The following is a 25,980-nucleotide window of genomic DNA, read 5'->3' as shown; positions in this document are numbered from 1 at the left end:
CCCCACCCACATCACAGGAGACTGTTATTGGCCTCAGGTGACATATATAAAGTGCTTGGAGAGCCCATAACAGTGTCATCTCCTAAGCTCTCACTTCTTTCCCACTGACTTTTCTTTGACATCCTCTCTTCCATATATGAAGCCAGTGAGTCTCTCCCTCCCCCTTTTGGGGAAGGGATTGTTGGGCAGCGGAGTACGGACACAAGGCAGAATGGCATAGTGGAAAAAACATGGACTTTGCAAGCAGAACCCTTTGACTTGAGTCTTGGCCCTGAGACTTCCTAGCTCCGTGACTTTGGGCAAGCTTCTTTTCTTTTCCTGGTTTCCATTTCCTAATCTCTTCACTGATGTGGCAACATGGTTTTCAACTTTAATGGACAGAGGTTCTTCCAGTTTTAGAAAGAAGGTTCCAACCCTTTCTAGACATTTACTATGTGATCATAGGCAAGTCACTAACCTCTCTGGGTCTCATTTTCCTTATTAGCAAAATAGGATACTAATACCTGCAGCACCTTCCACCTTGGGTTGTTTTGAGGCTCAAATAATTTGAAGTATGTAAAGCATTTGCAGACCTTAAAGGACTGCATAAATTGTTGTTCAGTTGTGTCCCATTGTACGTAGTCCCATTGACTTTGTCCATGAGAGTTTTCTCGGCAAAGATAATTGAAGTAGTTTGCCATTTCCTTCTCCAGTGTCCCCATTTTACAGATAAGGAAATGAAGTAAATAGTGGTTAAGTGGGGTTAAGCCCAGGGTCACACAGCTAGTAAATGTCTGAGACCAGATCTGAACCCAGGACTTACTAACCCCAGGCCCAGGGCTCTATCCACTGGGCCACTTAACTGCCCCATTGTATATTAGTAACAGGAATAGTGACTGGATTTATGATTTCACTGGTAGAAGGAATTCACTAATAATCAAACCTCTTCTACCAATGAAGGTTGGTAGCTTCACTAGGTATAGATTTTAATGACTAGATCAATGAGAGGTTAAGTGACTCGGTGTCAGAAGTGAGACTTGAACTCAAGTTGTCTTGCCTCTAAGCTTAGCTATCAATCTGCCATGGTAGGCTGCCTCTCCAAGCCTACTGTCAAGCTGTTGAACAATAACATCAGTTACTATCATTAAAGAGGGAGGTTGGACTATGTGGTTTCTAAGGTTTCTTGTATCTCTAAAAGCTGGTGTTTGGCTCCAGGAGGTTGGGGCAGAGGGTCTGCAGCTGTGGCTGAGAAGCCACAGAGCATTCTTTCTGAAAGCCAACCAGGTGGGTGGATAGACAAGGAACTTTATTTTAATCTAGTCCATCAAGACTCAGGTTTGTGGGAGGAGGAGGTAGTGGTTACTGTCCTGGTTGCTATGTAAGAGTTCTGTGGTGTTCTCTGGCCTATGATTCCCTAGGTACATTCATGAGATTGTAGTTCTGAGACCTGGCACATCCTCTGGGAGTAGGATCTAGCCCCCTTTGTGCTTCATTCTATGAAGGAATATCTATGACCATCTGCTGCTCCCTTGGGTTGGGGGTGGTGCCCTGAGAAGGCAGCTCAAGCTTTAGTGGAGGATGTGGAGGGATGATGGAGCAATTGAGTCATAGAGTGACAGCTCTCCTGGACCAAACATTAGACTTTGTGATTTTCTGCCCATTTGTATTATTTGGACGTCTCTTCTACATTAGTAGAGACAAAATCTCTCTGCACCTACTTCTGCCTTCAGTTCTATGTCATGTCTGTCAGGGGCTCCCAGGGTGAGGTTGTCTCCCCACTGAGGTCAAGGTTTCCCTAGGGCGTTCCTTCCTCCCCCCAACCCAGCCCCGACTTCCTTCTTAGGGCCCAGGCCAGGTCTCTTGCTGACACCGCCTCCGGCCCTGTCTCCACAGATGGTCTCCATAGCGTGACCGCGCAGTGCGTATTGAGGGTCACCATCATCACGGAGGACATGCTGGCCAACAGCCTGACAGTACGCTTGGAGAACATGTGGCAGGAGCGCTTCTTGTCCCCGCTCCTGGCCAGCTTCCTGGAGGGGGTAGCCACCGTGCTGGCCACGCCCAAGGAGGACGTGTTCATCTTTAACATCCAAAACGACACGGACGTGGGCGGGTCGGTGCTCAACGTGAGTTTCTCGGCGCTGGCTCCGGGAGGGGGAGCCCCCGGGGCAGGTGGTGGCGGGGGGCCCTACTTCAGCTCCGAGGAGTTGCAGGAGCAGCTGTACGTGCGCCGGGCCGCCCTGGCTGCCGCCTCGCTCCTCGACGTGCTGCCCTTCGACGACAACGTGTGCCTGCGGGAGCCCTGCGAGAACTACATGAAGTGCATCTCCGTGCTGCGCTTCGACTCGTCCGCGCCCTTCCTGGCCTCCGCCTCCACCCTCTTCCGGCCTATCCACCCCATCGCGGGCCTGCGCTGCCGCTGTCCGCCCGGCTTCACGGGCGACTACTGCGAGACCGAGATCAACCTGTGCTACTCCAACCCGTGCCGCAACGGGGGCGCCTGCGCGCGTCGCGAGGGCGGCTACACGTGCATCTGCCGCCCGCACTTCACAGGTGAGCGGGGCGGGGCCGGAGGAGGTGTCCCGGGCCAGGGCTGCTCGCCCTCTTCGCCGTAGCGAAATGGGAGGAGCCGGGGGCTCCTCTAAGGGGCCGAGGCCTAGAGGGGAGTTTGGGTGGGGTTCGTGGGGCGCGTGGGCTCCAGGGCGCTGGCTTGTGAGTCTTAGGCCCTTGGCCTGGGAGCACCGAGGGGCGGAGCGAGCTGGGGCCTCCTTCACCCGGTTTGCTTTCCCTGCTCTTCACGGGTGAGACAGGTGGAGCCGTGCTGGGGTTGCGGATGGGATGGGGGATGGAGAAAGGTCTTGGTACCAGGGCTGATGCAGGGGCCTCAACCGCAGACCTTCACTTAGGGGAGAGGTTGGGGCTGGGGCTGTCGAATGCAACTGGCAACCTCACACGCCTTCTCTGACCTTTTTGCTCCCTGGGGTAGGGAGCTGGTCTGCAGAGCTGGAGCTGGGGGCCCTCATCTCTGGGGTGGGACTGGAGGTGACAGAGCCTGAATAGATTTAGTCTCCGAGGCAGAGATTTAGAGCTGGAATACACCCTAGAGCAGCTAGATGGCATAGTAGAGTGCTGGACTTGGAGTCAGGAGGAAGTCTTGAGTTCAAATGTTGTGTCTGTCACTTATTAGCTGTGTGACCCTGGGCCAGTGCCATAACCCCCAGTTTCCTCATTTGTAAGATAATAGTGGTACCTACTTCACCAGTGTTGTTGTCAGGATCAAATGAGACAACACATATAAGTGCTTTGTAAATCTTAAAGTCCACCAGCTGTTATCATAGTTCATTTTACAGGTAAGAAAACTGAGGCCCACAGAAATTAAGTGACCTGCCCAAGATCATGTAGCTAGTGAGTGTCTGAGGTGGGGATTTGAACCCAGGTCCTCCTGACTCCAAGACCAGGGCTATTTCCATTACTCCCTTACTTCCTGGCCCCTGGAGCTTTGGGTGCTTTATGCCTTCCTCTCAATTCTTGGGGCCAGGCTCCCCAATTTTTTACTTTTCTCCTGTGCTCCTTTATTCTCAACTCTTCTGCAAAAGAAGATGGCCATAGATTCCATGGGTACCTACCTGCCTACTCATGATTTACTTCATTACCTTGGATACCAAACTAAGGGCAGCATCTCTCATACCCTCAACATCCAAGGCCCTGAGCCGGTTGTCTCTCTCTAATACAGAGCCAAATGATGTAATGATAGGGTGCTAGCCTTGGAGTCAGAAAGACCGAGGTTTGAATGTTGCCTCAAACACAAGCTCTGTGACTCTCAGAAAGTTATTTAAACTCTCTGTGCAGGCCTCAGTTTACTCGTCAGTAAAATGAGGGATTTGGATATGATGAGCTTGGAGGTCCCTTCCAGCTCTGAATCTATGATTCTATGACAGACCTCTTTATGAGCCCCCTACCCACCTTTGTCTTTGGGTCTGTGGGCTCTTCTTTCTCTGATTCTTTTGCTTAGCTCCAGTCAGCCCTGTCCAGGACTTTCTTTTCATGGCTCTTCTGCTCTCCCCCTCTCCCCTCAGTTTAACAGAGAGAGTAAATAAATGGTTCATTATTTGTCAGAAACTAATTTTAGTCACAGGGGATACAAAATAAGTAAGTCTGCCTTCAAGGAGCCTCTCCTCCAGTAAGGTGGACACAACTTGTGTTTTATAGCTGTATCCAACACAAAGCTTTGTGTGTTCCCATGGGCTACATTTATGGCTCTATAGATCTGAAAGGGACCTCAGAGGGCATCTTGTACAACCTCCTCATTTTATAGATGAGGAAACCAAGCCCCAGGAAAGTTGGGTGACTTATACAGGGTCATGCAGTTAGTAAAGATCAAATGAGGATTTCAATCTAGGGCCTCTGACTCTGCAATATAACTCTACTATTCACCTGCTTGGATCGTGTTGACTCCAGGCTTTTTACAAAGCCTGAGGTGCCTGTTTGATACTATAGATCAAAAGTGTCAATCACTTGGCTCACTGGGGGATCTTGGAATGCTGCCAGAACCAGATTACAATGTAACTGGGAAATATTTGACAAAATAAATAAAAGGGCAATGAAAAAATAGATGGCTAACTTGTGGTTTTCTAAAGTCAATACACAACCAGCACAGATCCTTCTGTACAGTTTAATGACTCCCATTTCTATTTGCATTTGACACCACTTCTCTAGATAATCGATGTTGTTGGCCCCTAGGTGAGAACTGTGAACTGGATAGCAGAGCTGGCCGATGCGTGCCCGGTGTCTGCCGAAATGGTGGGACTTGCACCAATACACCTTCTGGTGGCTTCCGTTGCCAGTGCCCAGGGGGCGGGGGCTTCGAGGGGCCCTACTGTGAGGTAGCTGTCCGATCCTTCCCTCCTAACTCCTTCCTCATGTTCCGGGGTCTGCGCCAACGATTTCACCTCACTCTCTCCCTCTCGTAAGTGTCCTCCCCTGGTGTCCCTTACATGTCACCTATCAATTCTAGCTTATCACCTCTAACAATGGGCTCCCTTTCCTCTGCCTGCAGCACTGGTGTCCATCCTTGTACCCATCATGTGACATTCCTACTGATCAGCCCCTCCTCACTCATCTCTGAAATCTTTGACTCCATACTGGTATGAGCCCCTTGGCCACCAAGGAAGAAGGATGGGAGGTGGGGGATAGAGTGTGATGGTAAAGAAGAGGCTAGCTCCCACACTTGCCAGTAATAAGCTGTCAACTCCAGACCTTTTATGGCCAAACAGTTCTCAACCTGTCACCTCCAAATATCACTTTCAAACTTTTCTCCTCCAAATATCACTATTTTCAATCTGTCATCCTTACAAGTCATCACCTTTTCAGACTGTCACTCCTAAGCTCAGGCCCCAACCTCTTATCTCCCAAGCCTGTCACTCCCAAAGTCACTTCTCCCAAGCAGCCCCCAATGTCAGTGCCTTTAACCTATTACCCCCAAAGAACACTGCTCTGAAATAACGTCCTTCCTGTGTTTTTGTCCCCAGCCTGTTACCTCCCCAGTCACCTCCATTGTTACTGACTTTAAATACCTCATCTAACCTGTCACCCCTCAAACCTGTTATTTTCAAATGTCCTCTACCCACTGACTTGTTAGTCTCTCCTTTGCCACCATAATCTATCTCCCTTCTCCCCCAATCCCTTTTCCTTAGTGGCCAAGGAGCTCACACCAATACGGAGTCAAGGGTATTTCAGAGCTGAGTGAGGAGGTTGATCTGTAAGGGCGCCACCTGGTGGGCACAAGGATGGGCCGTTTTAAGCTTCAATGTCGGAGGGCAGGAGAAAGGGGGCTAATTTTTGGAATCCTTCTGGATGGTGTTGGGTATATGAATTTGGAATTCCCTAGAGGTCCCCTGACTGCTCTACTTATCCTTCTCCCCCCAGGTTTGCTACAGTGCGGTCCCATGGACTTCTCTTCTACAATGGCCGCCTCAATGAGAAACATGATTTTCTTGCCCTGGAAATTGTTGCAGGACAAGTGAGGCTTACCTACTCCACGGGTGTGTGCATATCCATGTGTGTATCCCTGCATGTGTGTTTGTGTAGACTCATAGCATATTAGAATTGGGCAGAACCTTGGCACATAATCTGTCAGAGCTGAGGAGGACTTTATACAGCATTCAGTCCAAAGCCCTCATTTTACAGACAGGGAAATTGAGGCTCAGAAAAGGCAAATGACTTGGCCAGGGTCATGCAGTTAGTACTTCTATGTGTGTGGGGTGGGATGGCATCTCTTCTTAGAGGAGGTGGTGGTGGTAGTAGGTGTTAGTTTATAGTACTGAGCATGTATGTCTTTGTGGGGCATGTATGTAGACAAGTGGGTATTCTCTACTCCATAGATGACCCCGTCTCTCCTTCATTATAGGGGAATCAAGCACAGTAGTGAGCCCCATAGTGCCCAGTGGTGTGAGTGATGGGCAGTGGCATACAGTGCAGTTGAGATACTACAACAAGGTGAATATTTTTGTTGCCTTTTAGACCTTCAACTCTCCCTAAATCCTGTCATTTCTTTTAGGCCAGTCCTACCTCAATTCCTTAACTGCTCAGACAGTTCCACAATCCCTCCAGACCTTCTGATCTTCCCTTCCCCTAGTCCTGGTGGGAGGATGAGCCCAAGGGATACTGGGTAATATTAACAATGATTGTAGTGAGGGTGCCCGGGTATTTTCCTGAGTTCTTATTGCCCCTATTGATAAGGACTTTGCCTTTGATGTATCCCTAGCAAAGTAAGAAATTATCTTGGCATAGTTATTTCCTTGATATGGTGTGAATTCCTTGCTTTGTTCTGGGTTGCTTCATTAACACCACCTTGAGTATATTTGATTTATGGACAGTCCATACACTCAGGCTGCACCTTTGGACTTGGTCTTTGAAGGAGAAAACAGAGATACAGGGCAGAGAGAGAGTAAGAACCAGAGCTGGAAGGTCAGATTAAGAGAAGCCAGTAAGCTGTGTGTAGGCTCAGTTCCCTGGGGGAAGCCTGTCCTGGCTCGAAGTCTCTAGAGAATCATGTGCTCTAGGGCAGCACTGCTTAAACTGTGGTCTAGAGTCTAAGAAACCATGAAGTCCCAAGGATGGCATGAAAGGAGGCAGTGGCCAAGTGGTAAGGAATTACTGGACCGAGCCTCCTGGACCTAGTGGTGAAGATTCTGGACCAAGTGAGAGCTGAGCACAGGGATAGCAAGAGAGACAATCAGAATGGGGGTTTCACAGGTTCAAACCTCCCTGAGTTCTTTTCCCCACTTTGGGGATCCTCAACCTCAAGGGTATTATTACAAGTCAGGAGGACTGTATAGCTCACTAGATGTTCTAGGGCTGCTTAGAGATAATTTACTTAACTCTAGACCAGTGGTGTCAACTCAAATAGAAACAGAGGCCTTTATTAACATTATCTATGTTTTATTATATTTTTATTTATTTTGTTAAATATTTCCCAATTACATTTTAATATGATTTGGGTCACAGTGGAAACCTCTGCTCTAGTCCCACCTCCCCATGGAACTTATCCAGTCCTCTAGACATATAGCAACCCTTGCCTTTAGTTGGTTATACTTTCCTCAACCTTATAGTAGTACAAAAATTTGAGACTCAATCCATCCTGCAGAGTCCACATAACTCACAGTACTGGTGTAGGGCAAGGTCAAGGTCTGTATTTGCTCCTCTGTATTTCAGCTCTAGAGTCTCTTGCTGTACCTTGGCTTCAGTTCCTTCTTATCATGAGCACTCCTACAGTTGGTTAAGGAGGCCTGGTCCAGTAGCTCCTCCATCATTCTGCCACTGCTGCTGACCCAAGATCTTGCAGCTGGGAGCTTGGTCAGGAACTTCTTGTGACCAAATCACTGCTTTTGTTTGCTGCCACCCCTGGGCTTTATGCTTCCCTATGGCACATGGTTCCCTGAAGGGGATGTATGACTACGGAGACTTCTTCCTAGGGGACCAGTCCAAGTATATCTGACTGGGTAATCTCTAATCTGACCTCCCAGCTCTGGTCCCCTCTCTCTCTTTCTCTGCCCCTGTGTTTCTGCTCTCCCTTTTAAAGGCAAAGTCCAAAGGTGTAGCCCAGATGTATGAACTGACCATGAATCAATCAGTCATCCTCATGTGGTGTCAATGGAGCAACCTAGGACAAGGCAAGGAATTCACACCTTATCAAGGAGGTAACCTTGTCAAGGCAATTTCACACCTTGTTGAGGATACTCATCAATACCAGAGCCAAATCCTCAATCGTGGGGACAGTGAAGAGCTAGGTTAGTGCCTGGGAACACTCAGTATATATTTATAATAATAATTTCTATAGAAAAGGAAGCTATTGTTGCAGTTTATAGGATGTGAAGGGCAAAGCAGATGCTCTAGGGAAAACCTCTCCAGAGGGTGGGGTGTCTTGTCTCTAATCCTGGAGCCTTCTGAGTCTCTAATAATACTGTGTTCTCAGCCCCGGACCAGTGCCCTAGGAGGGGTTCAGGGCCCTTCCAAGGACAAAGTGGCTGTGCTGAGCGTGGATGAGTGTGACACCCCCGTGGCCCTGCAGTTTGGGGCTGAGATCAGCAACTACTCATGTGCAGCTGAGGGTGTCCAGACCAGCTCCAAGAAGTGAGCCTCCCGTGTATCACTCCCTGCCTCCCTTGGCTATTCCCTATTTTCTATTTTCCTAGCCCTGAACTTCCTACCTTCCCTTTCTATCTTAATTTCCCCTTTTGCATTTACATCAAGTGGAAACCTGGTCCCCTCAGTCATCTTCCCATCCATCTCTTCCCAAGGAATGCCCAGATCGGCTCCAAGAAGGGCAGGCCTTTCCGTATCTACCTTGTGTCTCATATCTCCTCCTTAGGTCACTGGATCTGACTGGACCTTTGCTCTTGGGTGGTGTCCCCAACCTGCCTGAGAATTTCCCTGTGTCCCACAAGGAGTTTGTAGGCTGCATGAAAGATTTGTTCATTGATAGCCGCCGTGTGGATATGGCAGCTTTTGTGGCCAACAATGGCACTACTCCTGGTATGACCCCATCTGTACTCATAGGAATTCCTGTGTCTCAAAGCCTATTTGGAACCTCCCTGATAGTCCCATCTCAGCCCCTCATCATAGCCAACAGTGGTACTTCTTTTAGTATGGCCCCCTAGGACCTGCTCAGTAACCCCACACCCTCATTGAGCACTGACTTCTATTAACACTTTTCATGTCAATCAGTGGTATGTCCCTCACCTAGGAGGGTGGGGTGCAGGAATTGAGTTTGGGAGCCTGGGCAAGGAGCTTGGAAGCTCAAGCAGAGGGCAAATGGTGCCCTCTTCATGTCTGTGTTTTGCTTTCTTGCTTGCCTCAGGCTGCCAGGCCAAGCGAGCCTTCTGTGTCTCCAGCCCTTGCCAGAATGGTGGTACCTGCTCTGATGCCTGGGCTGGCTTCCGATGCGATTGCCCTGTGGGCTTCGGGGGAAAAGACTGTGGGCTTGGTGAGGGACACTGCTGGGAGAGGGAGGTGGGCAGGGCCATAGGCTCAGGATGGGGGCCATAGGAGACATGGGGGCATGGAAGAGGATTTTGGTGGGAGGGTGGGACCCTGTGGGCTCAGGCATAGGGGGAGGGAGTTACAGGGCAAAGACTGTTTGAAGTGACACAGAGAAGGGAACCACAAATCCATACTGTGGTGTTGGATATCAACTTCTTCCTCTTTCAATCCCTAGCCATGGGCCATCCCTATCGTTTTCGTGGCAACGGAGCCCTGAGCTGGGACTTTGGGAGTGAAGTGACTGTTTCGGTGCCCTGGTACCTGGGGCTGGCATTCCGGACACGGGTGCCCCATGGGGTCTTGCTGCAGATTCAGGCTGGACAGCACAGTTCCCTCCTATGCCAGGTGTGATCTTGACTCCTGATCTCCAACCATCACTGCCCATCTAAGCTAGGCAACATCCTTCCCTCCTAGGCTAGTTGTGATCCTCCTGACCCTTCCTAAATCCAGGTCCCCAATACTGATTTCCCCCCATCCTTATGCTGTGGTAACTGGGAATGTCCAGATTTCGGTATCATCAGGTGCCACCGACAGTAGGATTGGCTTTCTCTCTCCACAGCTGGAAAGGGGACTCTTGTCCTTGGTGGTGGACAGGGGCTCTGGCCGAACCGCCCGCCTTCTGCTGGACCAAGTGACACTCAATGATGGCAGATGGCATGACATCCGTCTGGAGCTGCAGGATGGACGAGCTGGGCGGTCTGGGCACTATCTTCTCACGGTCACAGTGGATTTTGGCCTCTTCCAGGTCTGAGGCCACTCACTTCCTTGTCACCCTTTCTTATCCTCTGCCCAGATGATATCTCTTATCCTAACCTGGACCTAGTTCCCATGGTCACTCTGGACCCCGAGTAGGCCCTCTCTTCACTGGCCCCATTGGATTCCTATAAGCTCCTGTTTCTCATAACCCAGGGATAAGCCACTGGCCTCTCAAGTCACTGTCACCACCAGCCCTTTCTTCCTCTAAGGTATGGGCAGAGAGTTGAGTTATAAAAGTGTCAGCTGCCCTGAGAGGAGGGACGACTAAGCCATCTTTAGAGGAGACTGTGACTCCATGTGGGTTGTCACAGGTCCAGTACCATCAGGGTTGGAGGTGGGAAAGGAGCTTGGTTTCTTGTTCCCCTTCCTTGCAAGAACTACCTGAGTTCCATTCATTCGTCCAGTCATTCAGCATATGCTTACTCTGTTCAGGTTCGGGTGCTCAGTCTGAGGCTATGGAGACAGAAAAGGAAATATCATCCTTGAGGAGCTTACATTCTGATAGGGGAAGAGAAGAGGATTTATTTTCAAATAAGCTAAAAATAAGCAAAAATGCAATGGGGGCAGAATTCTTTAGGGCTGTTTGTGGAGGGACTGCTGCTGGGGCAATCAGGGAGGACAGGATAGAAGAGACAGTGCCTGATACAGACTTTGAAGGAAGAGAAGGCTTTCGGCTTGCAAAAGCTGGGAGGAAAGGACTGCAGGAATGATGGAAACATCCCCGTTGTGTGACTATACAGGTATAAGATGGACAGATGGGTGAGATTAGAGAATAGCCCCGTGTAGTTGAGCTCTAGATGTGTGAAGGAAGGCTACGAACGTAGGTTGGATCCACTGTGGGGAGCCCCTGAAGGTTTCTGAGCTCAAGTGTGGTGTGGCCAGGCCCGGCTGGGCATTAGGAGGATTAGCATCGCCAAGGTCGGCTGTGTGTGAGATGGATTGGTGAGTGGAGAGAACGGAGGCTGAGAGACCAGTTAGGCTAAAAGAATAATCCCAGAAAGAGATGAGAAGAATCTAAATGAGCCTGCTCTTTCCCTGGCCAGTATATTTAGGTTTTGGACTGTCAGTCCTGTTTGTTTTGGGGATAGGGAGCCAGGCAAAATGAGCTGTCTGGGTTTTGTTCTTATTTTTGAGCAGAAGAAAGGTGTTCAGAATTATTCTCCCTCATTTCCTAGCCCCCGCCCCCATCCCCAGCCCTGTTCCTGATGCTGTATAGCCTAATCTGATGTTGACTTGAAGCTCTCTCCTCTGTCCTCCCTGCTCAGGACACCATGGCAGTGGGGAGTGAGCTACATGGGCTAAAGGTGAAGCACCTTCACGTTGGGGGTCTGCTCAAGGCCCATGATATCCATCGGGGCCTTGATGGATGTATCCAGGTAAGGAGCCTACCTAGCCCTGCCCCCCAGAGCCATGGGGCATTGAAGGGGAATCAAACTAGGAAGGGAGAGCTTGAGGGGTATCAGGTGACCCAAAGAACTTGAGGGCAGGAAGGTCAGGCTTCCTGGGAGAGGGTTTGGTATAGTCTGGGGGTAGGTGCAACATCAGAATGGGTAGAGGAGGACTCTGTTTTGGGGAGGAGATCTTGTTTGGGAGAGGGTACTCTTTACCTCAGTGCTGGGGAAGATGTGTTCAGGACTGGGGGTGAGTCTTGGGGTTTTGAGGGAAAGTTTTGGTAGTGTAGGGATGGGACTTGGTTTTGAATGCTGTGGGAATCTTGCTGAGAATGGAAAGGGTCAGTCTGGGAACCCTGAGGTAAGGAGTTTAGTGGAGCATTCTTGGTGGAGTCCAGAGGTCTCATTTTGGCAATAGGGTGGTTCTCAGTCTCATGTTTGGGGAAGATGTTGGGCAAGGGTCAGTCCTGGGGCATTTGGGATCAGGCAATTGCTTCCACTTGGGGCTCAGGTAGGCTTTGTGGCTCCAGAATTTGGGGTACAGTGCTGTATCCCCCAGTGACCCATCTTCTGGCAGGGAGTGTGGCTGGGCACCATGCCCTCAGGGGCCCCAGCCCTCCCTCCACCCAGCAGTAAGATGAATGCAGAGCCAGGCTGCAATGTGCTGAGCCCCTGTGCCTCCAAGCCCTGTCCTCTGCATGCTGACTGCCGGGATGAGTGGCAGACCTTCTCCTGTGTCTGCCACGCAGGTAGGATTTCCTCAGGGCTGGGCAGGGGAGGGGGTGTCTGTAAGGGCAGTGTGGAAGGTATCTTGGGGTTCTGGCCTGGAGTGGTGACCAAGAGACAGAATGACCAGGGTGCAGGGAGTGACAGTGTAGTGTATTGAATTTGACATCAGAGAGACCTTGATTCAAAACCTGGATCTGCTATGTAATCTCAGGAGAGTCAGTTGATGTCTTGGGGCCTGAGTTTTCTTCCTCTCAAAAATGAGGGGGTTAGACTGGATGGTTTTTTGAGGTTCCCACCTATTCTAAATCCTGTGACTGGGGACGACCAATGCCGCGAGGTTACTATCCTGAGGATGGGATCAGTGTGCTGAAACCCTTCTGATTGCCCAGGTTACTATGGGAAGGCCTGTGTGGATGCCTGCCACCTGAATCCCTGTAAGAACAAGGGTTCCTGCCAACGGCAAGCAGGAGCACCTCATGGTTATGCTTGCGAGTGTGAGGATGGCCACTTTGGACCTCACTGTGAGCACAGGTGAGACAGCTGAGATTTAGTCGTCCTTGGGGCTGAAGGAGAGGGTGGGGTTAAAACGCAGGCCCTGAGAGTCTAGAGATAAATCTCAGAAGGAGAATTCCATTGTTGGGGGATAGTCAGGGGAAGTTCTCAGTGTAACTTCTGCTCCCTGTTCCTCTGCAGAATGGACCAGCAGTGTCCTCGGGGCTGGTGGGGGAGCCCAGCCTGTGGACCCTGCAACTGTGATGTCAACAAGGGCTTTGATCCAGATTGTAACAAGACCAATGGGCAGTGTTATTGTAAGGTAAATGGGGTGGGGGTACACTGTGTTTCAGACCCTGACTCCTTACCCTAGATCTTAACCTTTGACCCCTTGCCTCTACTGGCTATCACCAGTATTCCTCTCCTCCTTTGATCCCTGAACTTGTTTTACTTTGACCTATGACTCCTGACCCAAGTTTTAGACCCATATCTTGATTTTCTTCTTCTGACTCTTGACCTCTGACCTTGACCCTTGCACCTCACCTCTGACTCCTGATTTGGATACCCTGGCCCTGACCTCCATTTCTCTGACCCTACAATCCTCAGGTCCTGGTTTCAGCTTGCCCATGACCTTTGACCCCTAATCGCAACACCTGCCCCGACTTCTGACCACAGCTCCTGTGACCCCTTCCCTAAGCCCTGACCTCTGACCCCAGGCCCCTGACCCCGTCCCCCCTTCAGGAGTTCCATTTCCGACCCCGGGGGAGCGACACCTGCCTCCCCTGTGACTGCTACCCTGTGGGCTCCTCTTCACGCTCCTGCTCCCAGGACAGCGGGCAGTGCCCCTGCCGGCCTGGAGTCATCGGCCGGCAATGCAACAGCTGTGACAGCCCTTTTGCCGAGGTCACCGCCAGTGGCTGCCGGGGTGAGCTGGGGTCCCCGGAAACACACTGCTCTTAGGGGTCTAGACACAGTTCCACACTCTGCTCTGAGGTGGGAGATGCAGTTTGTTCAGCTTTACCGGCAGCATAAAAAACCAGGGAAAAAACCTGTCATTGTTGGGGATGGTGGAGTTTGCTGTTCCAGTCGATGCTCAGGCAATTATGGTGCACTGCCACCAGGTAGCAGTAATGTGCCACAGTCTTGAGCAGTACCGCTTTGCCTGGGCTCCAAGATGTTAGCTCTGCTTTCAGAAGACCCTATTTAAATACAAGTTTTCTTTCACTGTTGACACACAGATCTGGCCTCTGTTTGGCAAATGAACAATGGTAGATAATATGTGCAAAGATAATGCTTTAAAATAGAATTTTTCAAAAGGAGAAAGGACCTGAGAATCTCAGGAGTTGAAAGGGACAATAGAGATCATCCATTATAGAAAGAGCTATAGGATGTCAGCAAGAAAGGACCTTACAACATAAACCTGCCAGGGACATGAAACATAGACCCTCAGAGATGGGAAGAACCTTAGAACATAGATGGAAGAACACAGAAATTATAGAATATTAGAACACTGAATATTGAAAGCGACCTTAGAGACTTCCTAATGGAGACTCTCAGAGCTGAGAAGAACCTTAGAACACAGATGGAAGAACATAGAAATTATAGAATATTAGAACATTGAATATTGAAAGCGACCTTAGAGACCATGGAGCTCCGTCTTCCTATTTTGGAGTGGGGGATTTGAGATCCAGGGAAATCAATTATTTGATATAATTTGATATCTATCTTGACAGTTAGGTGGCATGGTCAGGAAGACCTGAATTTGAATCCTGCCTCAGATGCTTAGTAGTTCTGTGATCTTGGGCAAGTTACTGTACCTCTCTCGGCCTCAGTTTCTTCATCTGTAAAATGGAGGTGATAATAGCACCTCCTTTACAAGAGTAGTTGTGAGGATCAAATGAGTGAACATTTTAGAAATGCTTTGCAAACCTTAAATTGCATTATGGATGCTAGCTAGTGTTCTTCTTTGTCTGCTTATCAAAGCCCCAGTTTTAAATGTAGACCTGATTAGGACTATTTTCTTTATAATCATTAGTCACCTTTAAGCTGGACTACAGACTTGCTTTACAAAGTGCTCACTTCCCAACTTTGTGCATTCGGTAGTGCAAATATAATTTTCTTCTTGACCTCAGAGATCAAGTGACCTGTCCGCTGTCACACAGCTAATACCTGGAGGACAAACACAGGACACCAACAGGGACCTCTTGACTCCAGAATCTGGGCTTGTTGCTTTCTTGGGGGCAGTGGGCTCTGCAGAATCATAAGTGATTCAAGGCTTGGTGGCCCTCTCTGATCCTAGTTTTAGCTTTCTCTTCTGTCCTTCCCAGTGCTCTATGATGGATGCCCCAAGTCACTGAAAGGTGGTGTGTGGTGGCCACAGACCAAGTTTGGGCTCTTGGCCACAGTGCCTTGCCCCAAAGGGTCCTTGGGTAAGTGACTGTGGTTGGAGGTGATAGGTCCTCAAGTGGGACTTGGGAGAGGGAAGGGACAACCAGAGAAAGGGAAGAATGGAACCCTGGGATTCTGCTGACTTGGGGGGCCCTATAATATGTGACAAATTGGGCCTTAGCGGACTTTCCTCTTAGGGGGTAGGAAAGGGAAGGGAAGATGGGAGTTGAGGGGGATTTGGTTTGGAGCCTGTCCTCCGCCACCTCTGCTGCCCCTCGCCCCCTCACCTGTCATTTTTCCATTTCTCTTGGTTCCTGGGCAGGTTTGCGGGGAACAGGTAAGTCCCCCCACTTTGCGCTCAGGGATGCTTTGGGCTTTCCTGCTGCCTGAGGTCCCTGCAGACTCCTTTGCTGGCTGAAGCCCTGCCTGCAACCCTCCCCTCTCCCCACTGTCTGCTTAATTCTTCTCAGTCTCTGCAGATCCCTACTCTTCTTGGCACTAACAAATCAGTTGGTTCTCAATTATCCACCATGTAGTGTGGATTATGTAGGGCTACTGGCCCCTTCCACAGATGGGACTGTGCAGTTGGATGTGGACGGGTGCCTGTGTATGTCTGAGAGCAGATGTGCGTGTTGGTCTGGGGCGCAGCGTGTTTGTGTTCGCATATATCTCCCTGCTTCTTAAATCGGATCCTAAATGGTTTTTTGAATTATCTGCTAGTTTGGGATCATTCTTGCCTCTGCCCTGCTGTGTTAGTACAGGTGATTGAGAACTGACTTAGAATGCTTATAATCCCCACCCCCCACCTTGTTCTCTTCTTCTGCTTATGGTACCACCAGGCTTCAAGAGCACTAGACTTTTGGACCTGAAGGTTCTGGGGAAACATGGTGTTAGGCTTCCCCTGTGGTGACCTGGGGACGTCAGTTGGCTTCTCTGGCCCTGAGCTGACCCGTGACTCAGGCTGTGTTGGGGCTTGGCTTGTGACTAGTGCTTGGGGCCTGGGGCTCTGACAGTGATGACTGACTTCTTGCCTTTGCATAGGTGCTGCCATCAGGCACTGTGATGAGGACAGGGGGTGGCTGGAGCCAGACCTCTTCAACTGTACCTCACCTGCTTTCCGGGAACTGGGCCTACTGGTAGTATTTCCCTCAGTACCCCCTCCCTTCCTGTAATGAGGTGGCACAGTGGATAAAACTTGAGAACTAGAGTCAGGAAGCCCTGAATCCAGATATGGCCTAAGATCCTTACCAGAAGCGTGACCTTGAGCAAGTCACTTAATCTCTGTTTGCCTGTTTCCTCATCTGTAAAATGGGGTAATAATAGCACCTCCTCCCCAGGGTGGTTGTAAGGCCCCCATGAGAGAATATTTGTAGAGTGCTTGGCACAGAGCGGGTCCTGGCACATGGTGGATACTGAGTAAATGCTTGTTCCCCATCTACCTCAGCATCCTCAGGCTCTCTCCAGCTTTCTAGGAGATGGCTTGGCAAGTAGCACATCTCTCTCCTATCCCAGACACCCCCTCCATATCTTCACAGCCCCCCACATCTTCCAAAGCTTCCCAGTACCTTCCAGCCTTCTGGAACTTGGCTCAACTGGTAATATCTCCTTCCTGGCTCCACAACCACCCTGCTGGAGGCCTGCCTGCCTAGGGTTGACCTCCTCGAACCCTATAGCTCCCTCCCTTCTCTCCCCCAACTCCAAAGACAGCCTCTTCCCATGGTCCTACTCGCAATTCCCACTCTGAATTTCATGATACTAACAGGAGACCCCGGTATCGTGCAGACATTCTGTGTCTTCCCAATTTAAAGGCTGTACAAAGAACTCTGTCAATGGAAGTTAGGTGGCCCAGTGGATAGTATGCTGGGCCTGGAATCAGGAAGACCTGGGCAGGTCACTTAATCTCCATATACCTGTTTCCTCAGCTATAAAACAAAAGCTGTACTTTCCAGGTTTGTTTTGAGGGCCAAAAGAGATATTTTTAAAGCACTTAGCACAACCTGACATGTAGCATGACCTTAATAAATGCTTATTTCCTTCCTTCCTACCTTCCTCCTTTCTCCCTCCCTCTGTCTTCCCTTCCTTCCTCCCTCCCTTCCTCCCTCCCTTCCTTCGTCTCTCCCTCCCTCCCTCCCTTCCTTCTTTCTTCCCTGCCTCTCTCTCCCTCTATCACTTCCTTCTTTCCTCCCTCCCTCCCTTCCTCCCTCCCTGCCTCTCTCCCTCCCTCCCTTCCTTCCTTCCTTCTTCCCTGCCTCTCTCTCCCTCTATCCCTTCCTTCCTTCCTCCCTCCCTCCCTCCCTTTCTTCCTCCCTCCCTCCCTGCCTTTCTCCCTCCTTCCATCCCTTCTTTCATTCCTTCCTTCCTTCCTGTGGAATGAGCAACCATTTTTTATTTGAAGTGAGGTCAAGCTTTGTGACTCTGGGCAAATCCTTCTGTCTCCTCTGAGTCAATTTTGTCCTCCATGAAATAAGGAGGTTAGGTGAGGTGATTGTTAAGTTCCCATCTAACAAAGGTGTTCTGTGATCCTTCAGTGTTAACCCTATTGATCATCTCAGTCTGCCGTACTTTGTGCCCCTTGGTGTGGGTATGGGAGGATTAGTAAAAAAGGGATGACTCTGGGGATCCTACGGCCTGGTGGGGGTGGGGAGGAACAAAAGGGGGGCTTCAGTGTGACTCTTGTCCCCTCTGCTTCCTCCTGGGCAGCTAGAAGATCTAGAGCGCAATGAAACAGAGCTGGACACCATTGAGGCCAAGAAGTTGGCGCAGCGGCTTCGCACAGTAACCGGCCACACCGAGCGCTACTTCGGCAATGATGTCCACATTGCCGCCCGTCTTTTGGGCCGGCTCCTGACCTTCGAGAGTCATCAGCAGGGCTTTGGGCTCACGGCCACACAGGATGCCCACTTTAATGAGGTGACCCTGGCTATCCCTGCTGGCCGTGACCCCTGAATCACCCTAGCTGATATCCATATGGTCACATAGAACTCCCACTCTAGCAAGGAGATCTTAGACATGCCTCTGACCCTACTGATGACTGTCTGAACCCGCCTCCACGGTATTCTGGTCACCACAATGACACCCTCCTCCCCCAGCAGGATCAGAGAACATTAGTCCCTGAACGAGCCGACTCTGGCCATGCCCCAGTGACTTCAGAGCCTGATTGTTTATCTCTGAGTCTCCACCATAGGTGTCCTCACATGTATATAGGAAGCCCATTTCAGTGGGATGAGCCTACTGGTCCCTTACTCCCCTAACTTCTGACTCTATTTACCACAAGCCAGGACTGTTGATCTCCATCCTCTTGACTCTCCTCTGATACTTAACTCCACTTAACTTATGATAGCATTCAGAGCTTTCCTTTAGGGAAATCAGTCTTCTGGCTTTCTGTCCCAGTGGACCCTTTGTTTTGGGGGAAAGAGCCTTGAGCTAGGAGTCAGATTTGGGGATCCCTGGCCCAGCTCCATCTCAAGCATGGCCTGGGGGCCTGAGTAGGTCCCTGCCTCCCTCTCAGCCTCAGTATGAGGGATGTTTCTGAGATACTGTGAAGGTGGAATTGACAGAACTGATTGTGCTTGATAGATAAGGAAGAGGAGTCACAGAGAACCATGGGGTTTGGAACATGTGAAACCAGATGAAGGGCAGAGCCACAGACAGAAATAGTAAAGTCATGGGATCAGGGAAACCAGAGCTAGACGAGATATTAGGACCTGGTCCAGTCTCCTGACTTTATGGATGAGGAAACTGAAGCCCAGGGAGGGGGAGGGTTGGCCTGAGGTGACACAACGATAGCTCAAATTCTGTGACCTTTTTACAAAGTTCTGTATATTTATTATCAAATTTCATCCTTACAACTGACTTGCCAGGTAGTCATGGATACTATTATCCCTAATTTAGAGAGGGGGAAGCTAAGGCTCAGGCTAAGTGACTTGCCCCAGGTCCCATAGCTACTCAGTGCCAGAGGTAAGAATGAACCAAGATCTTGCCTGATTCTGAATCCTGCAGTCTGTTCACTGTATTTCAGTGGCTCTCACTCTGGGGCTCTTTGTGTTAGGTGGTCCTGGACTTGTGAGTGGGAAGGGGTCACCAGAGCCCTCCTCACCATAACCTTCTCTTCCCCAGAATCTGCTCTGGGCTGGCTCAGCTGTGCTGGCCCCTGAGACCCGTAAGCTGTGGGATTCTCCATGGCCACAAGCCCTAGGTGGGACCCCAATCCGGGGGGCCAGTGCAGGCCTTATTGAGAAGCTGGAGGAGTACACAGCAACATTGGCCCAGAACATGGAGCTCACGTATCTGAACCCTGTGGGCTTGGTGGCGCCTAATATTAGTAAGCAGGGACTCTAGCGAGTGGGCAGGTGGGGATCAGGAGCTCCCATCGAGGGAGGAGGAGGGGAAGGGACACTCTTTTGGGAAGAGAAAGTGAACTTTGGCCAGTGACTTTTGACTCTTCCCTTCCCCTGCCCCAGTGCTCAGCATTGATCGAATGGAACCTCCTGCTTCCACCATGGGGGGACATCGATATCCTCGTTACCACGGTAGCCTTTTCCGGGGCCAAGATGCCTGGGACCCTCATACACATGTAGTACTGCCCCCTCCAGTACCCCGGCCCCCACAACCAGAGGGTAAGTCCCCTAAGTGGGAGTGCAAGTAGCACTAACCAGGAAGAGGGTGTCTCAGGGCACTGTCTGCCCCCACAGAACAGCACCTTCCTTGGGAACTGCAGATTATGTGGCTGTGGCAAGGTTGGGAGCACTGGCTAATTGTCCTGGAGGGTCAGCAACTCTGGCTTACCCTTTGCCTCCCCCAGCTCTGCCCACAAGTGGCAGCAGTGATGCCAATGGGACGGCAGAAAGCGTGGCAGGCCGAGGGGGACCCCTGGAGGCAGAGCCAGGTCTCACCATTGTCATCCTTCTCATCTACCGAACCCTGGGAGGGCTGCTCCCTGCCCGCTACCAGGCAGAACGCCGAAGCGTTAGGTATGGGGGCCATCTGAAGGGCTTGCTCTAAAGAAGAGGCTTGGTGGGTCATGTCTGGGGCCACCTGGACTCTGGATCCCTTCAGAACAGGGTATCAGGGCAAGAGATCTCTCTAAGGACACTCCTAGTCTAGGGCCTAATCCCTTATCAGTGTGGTAAAGTGGCAGGGCTGATTAATTTGGAATAAGGATCTGGGATTTTTCCTTTGCTGAATGACCTCTGGGCCTCAGTTTCTAGACATTTAGACTCCACGGTCTCTAGACCTGCTCTCTGAGTGTTCTTTATAAAGCAGGTTATACAGGTGGTCCCCTCATATGGTGGTAGTCATGGGGAGGGAAGGAGCTCGAAGGGGAGTGTCTGTTATTCTGAGAATGTCTCAGATCCAGAGGCTGCGGTGTTTACGTGGAGGCCTCATGACCACTGCCAGGATATATAGGAAGAGGTGTTCCTGTTTGGATCTAGATTGGATTCGAAACTTGAGATAGTTCAGAAGTCGATGAAGTCCTTTCTGCTCTCTGAGCTTTAGTTTCTCCACACGTACAATGAGGGTCAGACTGGATGATTACAATGTGGCTGTCACTGTGGGGTGGGTAGGTGTGGGCGGAGCATGACAATTCTGGGACTCAGGTGATAATGTTCCCTCAGGCTCCCCCGGAACCCAGTCATGAACTCTCCAGTGGTCAGCGTGTCCGTGTTCAGGGAGCGCAGCTTCTTGCAGGGAGTTCTAGAGTCGCCTGTCACCCTGGAGTTCCGCCTGCTGCAGACGGCAAATCGAAGCAAACCCCTGTGTGTGCAGTGGGAGCGGCCCAGCCCGTGAGGATGCATCCCTTCTTCCCCTGGCAAACCCCTGGGTAGCCCTCAGAGCCATCTCTGCTGAATGGCATGTTGGCTTAGCCTTTGAGCACCTGTCCCTCCAGTCCACCCCAGGATCAGCCTGTGTGTGGTAGAACTGGCCCAGCTCATGGGGATGCCCATTCTAACCCAACACCCCAGGCCCACTTAATGTTGCTCAGCCTCAGGTCTTCATCTTTAAGGAGGCTGGGTCAGATGGTCTCTAAGGGCTCTTATAATTCTAGATTCTTTGATCTTATTAGTCCACATACTGGGCTGGGCCACGAAGAGGTCTGCACACTTGTCCCTCTCTCCCACTCAATATGGGTGCAGGTACAATATCCTCAGTTGCTAGCCTGGGCGTCTGGACTCTGAATTCTGATGTGACTCTCCACAGGAGTGACCCTTGGGGTGTGTGGACAGCCCGTGATTGTGAGCTTGTGCACAGGAATGGCACCCATGTGCGCTGCCAGTGTTCCCGGCTCGGTACTTTTGGGGTGCTCATGGATGCCTCCCATCGAGAGGTATGGGGACACCCATTTTCCTGGATGTCAAGGAACCTTCCAAACTGTTCCTCAGTTGGTTGGGAGCGGGGAATGATTGTCTGAATCCTTCAGGGTCCTCGGTGGGAGTGGGGCTCAGTTAAAACCTGGAGGGTTAGATTTGTGTGAATGAGAGTGTTCTATCAGAAAGGAAGGTTGACTTTATCAAAGAACTGAGGGATAGGTGTCAGGCTAAGGAAACAAGACCAGGAGCGGGTAGACCTCGGAGGGTGGAGATCATAGCAGGAGCTGTACCTGGGTTTGTGTGGAAGGTCCCATTCCTTCCTGACTGCCCTTCCCCATGCTCACAGCGTCTGGAAGGTGACCTGGCTCTCCTGGCAGTAGTTACTCATGTGACTGTATCAGTGACTGTGGCTTCCTTGCTCCTGACTGTGGCTGTCCTGCTCAGCCTTCGAGGCCTCAAGTCTAACACCCGTGGGATCCATGCCAACGTGGCAGCTGCACTTGGCCTGGCTGAGCTGCTCTTCTTCCTGGGGATTTACCACACCCACAACCAGGTACTCAGCTGGGGGCTCCAAAGCTGGGAAGCTGTCTGAGGCCTGGGGCCCTGTTGGTGGTACTGATGGTGGGGGGGTTTGGGAGAATGGTGGGCAGAGGAAGCAGGAGTCCTCCCTACAGAGCTGGACTTACCCTCTGCTTTCCTTCCCTTCCTCCAGTTCCTGTGCACTGTGATTGCCATTGTCCTCCATTACCTCTTCTTGGGCACCTTCTCCTGGCTCTTTGTGCAGGGCCTGCACCTCTATCGAATGCAGGCTGAGGCTCGAAATGTGGACCTTGGGGCAATGCGTTTCTACTATGCCCTGGGCTGGGGTGTTCCGGCCATCCTTCTGGGTAAAGTGAACTCCTCCTCCTCTGGGAATTAGCAGAGTGATTAGAGCCCTTGCTCTATATGGAACTTAAAAAGCACTTTCTCCTCAGCAACTGTAGGGCCCATTTAGTACAAGAATTATTACTTCTATTCTATAGATGAGGAAAATTTGAGGCCCAGTGAGAAGTGATTTACTTCCAGCTCATGCAGCTAAAGAGAGAAGTGGGATTCAAACCCAGGTCTTCTGACTTTGAATCTAGTGCCCTTTTCACTATGACATACAGCATACATTGCCCTGGGTATTGCCCCTACCCTTGGTGGGTAACATAGGCAGCACCCCTCAGCCATCCCAGATGATGTGAGCCCCCACCACCTATCATCACTGTCCAAATGAGCTAAGCCCTCAGGGAAAACAAGAGGGTCCCTGAGGCCTCCTGCCATCTTCTAGTTGTTTGAAGGCTTCCATGTTGCCCCACTTTCTTCTCTTTAATCCCCAGGCTTATTGGCTCCTTGATCCCCTAGTGGGGCATAATGGAAAGAAAACTCACTTTTGATGAGGACACCTGGGTTCAGATCCCAGCTATTCTATGGATGTGGAACCTGAGTCAAATCCATTTCCTTTTCAGAGGCTCAGTTTCCCCCTTTAACATGCGGATGCTTAAGTAGCTCAGCTCTCAAGTCTATGAGAGCCAGGCTCCCCTTCACACACGTGGCTCCGTTCACCTCAGATCTCCCACAGAACAAGCCCCAGACTTCCCATAGGTGCTCGGGACTGTAGGTGGCATGGAAGAACAGCTGGGGCCAGGGGTACTTGGAGAGAGGGGAGCCCTTTAAAAGCTCAGTGAGGTCTGGGTCTCCTGATGGGGTAAAATGAGGGGATTGGATCTCTAAATCCCACGAACTCCCTGAGCCTTGGTTTCTTCATCTGACAAAGGGACATGAGAAACCTTTCACTGTCTACGTGATGGAGTTATTCTTAGGGCAGGCTTCCATAAATGATAAAGCACACACTTGATCCATTAGGATTGTTGATCTTCATACTAATAGATTGGTCAGGGCAGGTCTCTGTCTCCTGAGTCTGTCCCCTTGAGCTTCTCTCCCTCTTTGAAATGCCTTGAAATCCCTTGATCAGGAAGGAGGAAGAAGTGTCCCACCTCTGATGTAGTGGGACAGTGGGCATGGAATGTGATCCCATTGGGCTACTTGTGCCCATCCTTGTCCCTCCTTTACTTCCCTCCTCCCCATCACCATGGTCTTCCTTCTCTATGATGAGCCTGTCAGGGGTTGTGGGGAGGGAGTTGCTTCCTGCTCTGAGCCCTCTCTTCTCCAGGCCTTGCCGTAGGCCTTGACCCTGGGGGATACGGGAACTCAGACTTCTGTTGGATTTCCATCCATGATAAACTGGTGTGGAGCTTTGCTGGCCCTATCGTCTTGGTCATTTCGGTGAGACCCTGAAGTACCCCCAGTCCCAACCTCAACTCCCAACCCTAACTCCATCCTTAATTCTGACACCTACCTGTTTGCTTCCCCTGGGGTTTGGGCTAGGGCTGGGGGCTTTGGGTGTTCGGGGAGAGGAAATACTGACTTAGGTGTGTCTATTTATCTCCATCTGTTTGTCTTTCTGAATCTTCCCTTGTGTCTCCACGTCTCTGTGGCCACACCTGACCCTTTGTGTCTGAATCTCTTTCTGACTTTTCCATATCCAACTGATGCTGTGTCTTATTCCCCCATCTCTTTGTTCCATCACTCTATCCTCTCATGTACCCCTTTCTGCTCCTGTCTCGCCATGTCTCTGCTCCCCCTCTATTTGTTTCCATGCCCCACCTGTGTTGTGTGTCTAGATGAATGGGGTCTTGTTCCTACTGGTGGCAAGGATGTCCTGCTCCCCTGGGCAGAGGGAAGCCAAGAAGATGTTTGTGCTGTGAGTTGATGTCAGGGGATGGGTGGGACAATGTCGGTTCACATGAGCCCTGCTAGGCTGTACAGAGGGTATGGCAGGTGTGCCCAGGACCTAGAACATATCATCATGGAGGGTGGTTTGGAGGAGTGGAAGGAGGGAAGGTTGTTGGCTTGTGATTTAGGAATGTGACTGCCCCAGCCCTGTCCACTTTACTCCTTCCCTCCACAAGACTCTCCTCCTTGCTTCCTCAATTTCCCCATTAGACACCTCTCTCTGGAAGGAGACTCTACTGGTATAAATTATACTGGTATAAAAGATGCCCTTTGGGCATCTGTTTCTATCCCTCTTCTTGTCTTTGTTGTTTTTTGTCTCCGCCTCTGTTTCTGTTTCTCTTTCTTTCTCTTTATTCCTTTGTCCCTATCCTGGGTTGCCTCTCTTTGTTTCTGTCCCTGTCTGGCTTTTGGTCCCCATCCTCACCTCTGTCCCTGGCTTTCTCTGTCTCTTTGTCCATATCTCTCCTTCCCTTTATCTCTCTGGCCCTGCTTGTGTCTCCTTGTCTGTGCCCTTCTTGTCTCTCTCTCTCTCCATCTTTTCCTATCTCTCTGTCTCTGTGTCTCCTCCACATGTGACCCCTCTGCAGCTCCTTCCTGCTGCTCCTGCTCATCAGCGCCTCCTGGCTCTTCGGTCTCCTGGCAGTCAACCATAGCGTCCTGGCCTTCCACTACCTCCACGCTGGGTTCTGCGGCCTTCAGGTGACCCTGGACCTGCAGGGGGAAGCCAAAGGGCTGGCTACCACATAGGGAAGCATGGGACCCTACCCTGCCCTGCACCTTTGTCATGCTTACCCCCTCCCTAAAGCTTCCCCACTGCTCCCCAGGCTCCCCTTCCTCCAAATATCCCTCTCACTTCCATTTTTTGTCCCTTCACTGACCACCCTGTCCTCTGCCATTGCCAAAGGGCCCAGCTGTGCTGCTGCTCTTCTGTGTCCTGAATGAGGAGACCCGAGGGGCCTGGGCCTCAGCCTGTCTGGGTAGGAAAGCAGGAACAGAGGAGGCAAGGCCGACCCCGGGCACGGTGAGGCAATCTTGGGGGGCACTGGTGGTGGTAAAGCTATGTCACTGCATGGGGTGATCATTGCCGAGATCTAGGGGTGCTTGGGTCCTGATTGGCCATGCTTTCTCCTCACAGGGCCCTGGTGCTTACAACAACACAGCCCTGTTTGAGGAAAGTGGCCTCATCCGAATCACTCTGGGGGCTTCCACAGTGTCTTCTGTTAGCAGTGCTCGGTCCGCCAGGACGCAGGACAGTCAGCGAGGCAGAGGTGGCCTCCTCAGGTACTGCAGGGCCAGAGTTAATCTGGTAGTCCAGTTCATGCAGGCTGTACCAGAGCAGAGTGTGAGAAACATTAGGAGCCCTGAGGCGTTCTTAGACTTCAGAGTGGAGGCTTGGAAGAACGTCCAGTGTTATCTCTTCCTATCCCTTACTCGGTCAGGAATTCTTACTCTGGCTTCCTTGAGGAAGGGCCTGGGTCGGTTTCCTGGCCGAAATGTGGAAAGTCTCCTTCTGTCCCCTTAGCTCAGCCTGAGACACAGTCTGGATTTTTACAAAGGCTTTATATACTACCATCCTGGAG

The 25,980-nt window shown here is 50.9% G+C and overlaps 1 protein-coding gene across 1 annotated transcript in view; it reads left to right on the top strand.

Annotated features, from left to right (window-relative positions):
* Positions 1-25,980, top strand: part of CELSR3 (cadherin EGF LAG seven-pass G-type receptor 3) — a 39,884-nt gene that overhangs the window by 5,055 nt on the left and 8,849 nt on the right. Inside the window, exons 2-31 of the mRNA XM_036739623.1 lie at positions 1,873-2,532; positions 4,720-4,945; positions 5,905-6,020; positions 6,386-6,474; positions 8,453-8,610; positions 8,849-9,012; positions 9,338-9,463; positions 9,695-9,864; positions 10,079-10,264; positions 11,541-11,651; positions 12,244-12,415; positions 12,785-12,926; positions 13,089-13,209; positions 13,629-13,812; positions 15,215-15,316; positions 15,598-15,612; positions 16,317-16,411; positions 17,976-18,185; positions 19,392-19,596; positions 19,736-19,891; positions 20,077-20,245; positions 20,891-21,058; positions 21,474-21,600; positions 21,930-22,136; positions 22,296-22,470; positions 23,778-23,890; positions 24,289-24,368; positions 24,988-25,099; positions 25,305-25,421; positions 25,536-25,681. Coding sequence (XP_036595518.1) covers positions 1,873-2,532; positions 4,720-4,945; positions 5,905-6,020; positions 6,386-6,474; positions 8,453-8,610; positions 8,849-9,012; positions 9,338-9,463; positions 9,695-9,864; positions 10,079-10,264; positions 11,541-11,651; positions 12,244-12,415; positions 12,785-12,926; positions 13,089-13,209; positions 13,629-13,812; positions 15,215-15,316; positions 15,598-15,612; positions 16,317-16,411; positions 17,976-18,185; positions 19,392-19,596; positions 19,736-19,891; positions 20,077-20,245; positions 20,891-21,058; positions 21,474-21,600; positions 21,930-22,136; positions 22,296-22,470; positions 23,778-23,890; positions 24,289-24,368; positions 24,988-25,099; positions 25,305-25,421; positions 25,536-25,681 — 4,822 coding nt within the window. The remainder of the gene's footprint in view (positions 1-1,872; positions 2,533-4,719; positions 4,946-5,904; positions 6,021-6,385; positions 6,475-8,452; positions 8,611-8,848; positions 9,013-9,337; positions 9,464-9,694; positions 9,865-10,078; positions 10,265-11,540; positions 11,652-12,243; positions 12,416-12,784; positions 12,927-13,088; positions 13,210-13,628; positions 13,813-15,214; positions 15,317-15,597; positions 15,613-16,316; positions 16,412-17,975; positions 18,186-19,391; positions 19,597-19,735; positions 19,892-20,076; positions 20,246-20,890; positions 21,059-21,473; positions 21,601-21,929; positions 22,137-22,295; positions 22,471-23,777; positions 23,891-24,288; positions 24,369-24,987; positions 25,100-25,304; positions 25,422-25,535; positions 25,682-25,980) is intronic.

This window comes from Trichosurus vulpecula, chromosome 9 (genome assembly GCF_011100635.1).
Source record: "Trichosurus vulpecula isolate mTriVul1 chromosome 9, mTriVul1.pri, whole genome shotgun sequence".
NCBI classification, from domain to species: domain Eukaryota; kingdom Metazoa; phylum Chordata; class Mammalia; order Diprotodontia; family Phalangeridae; genus Trichosurus; species Trichosurus vulpecula.
Note: the sequence above shows the minus strand (reverse complement) of the source record. Positions and strands in the feature narration are given on the sequence as shown.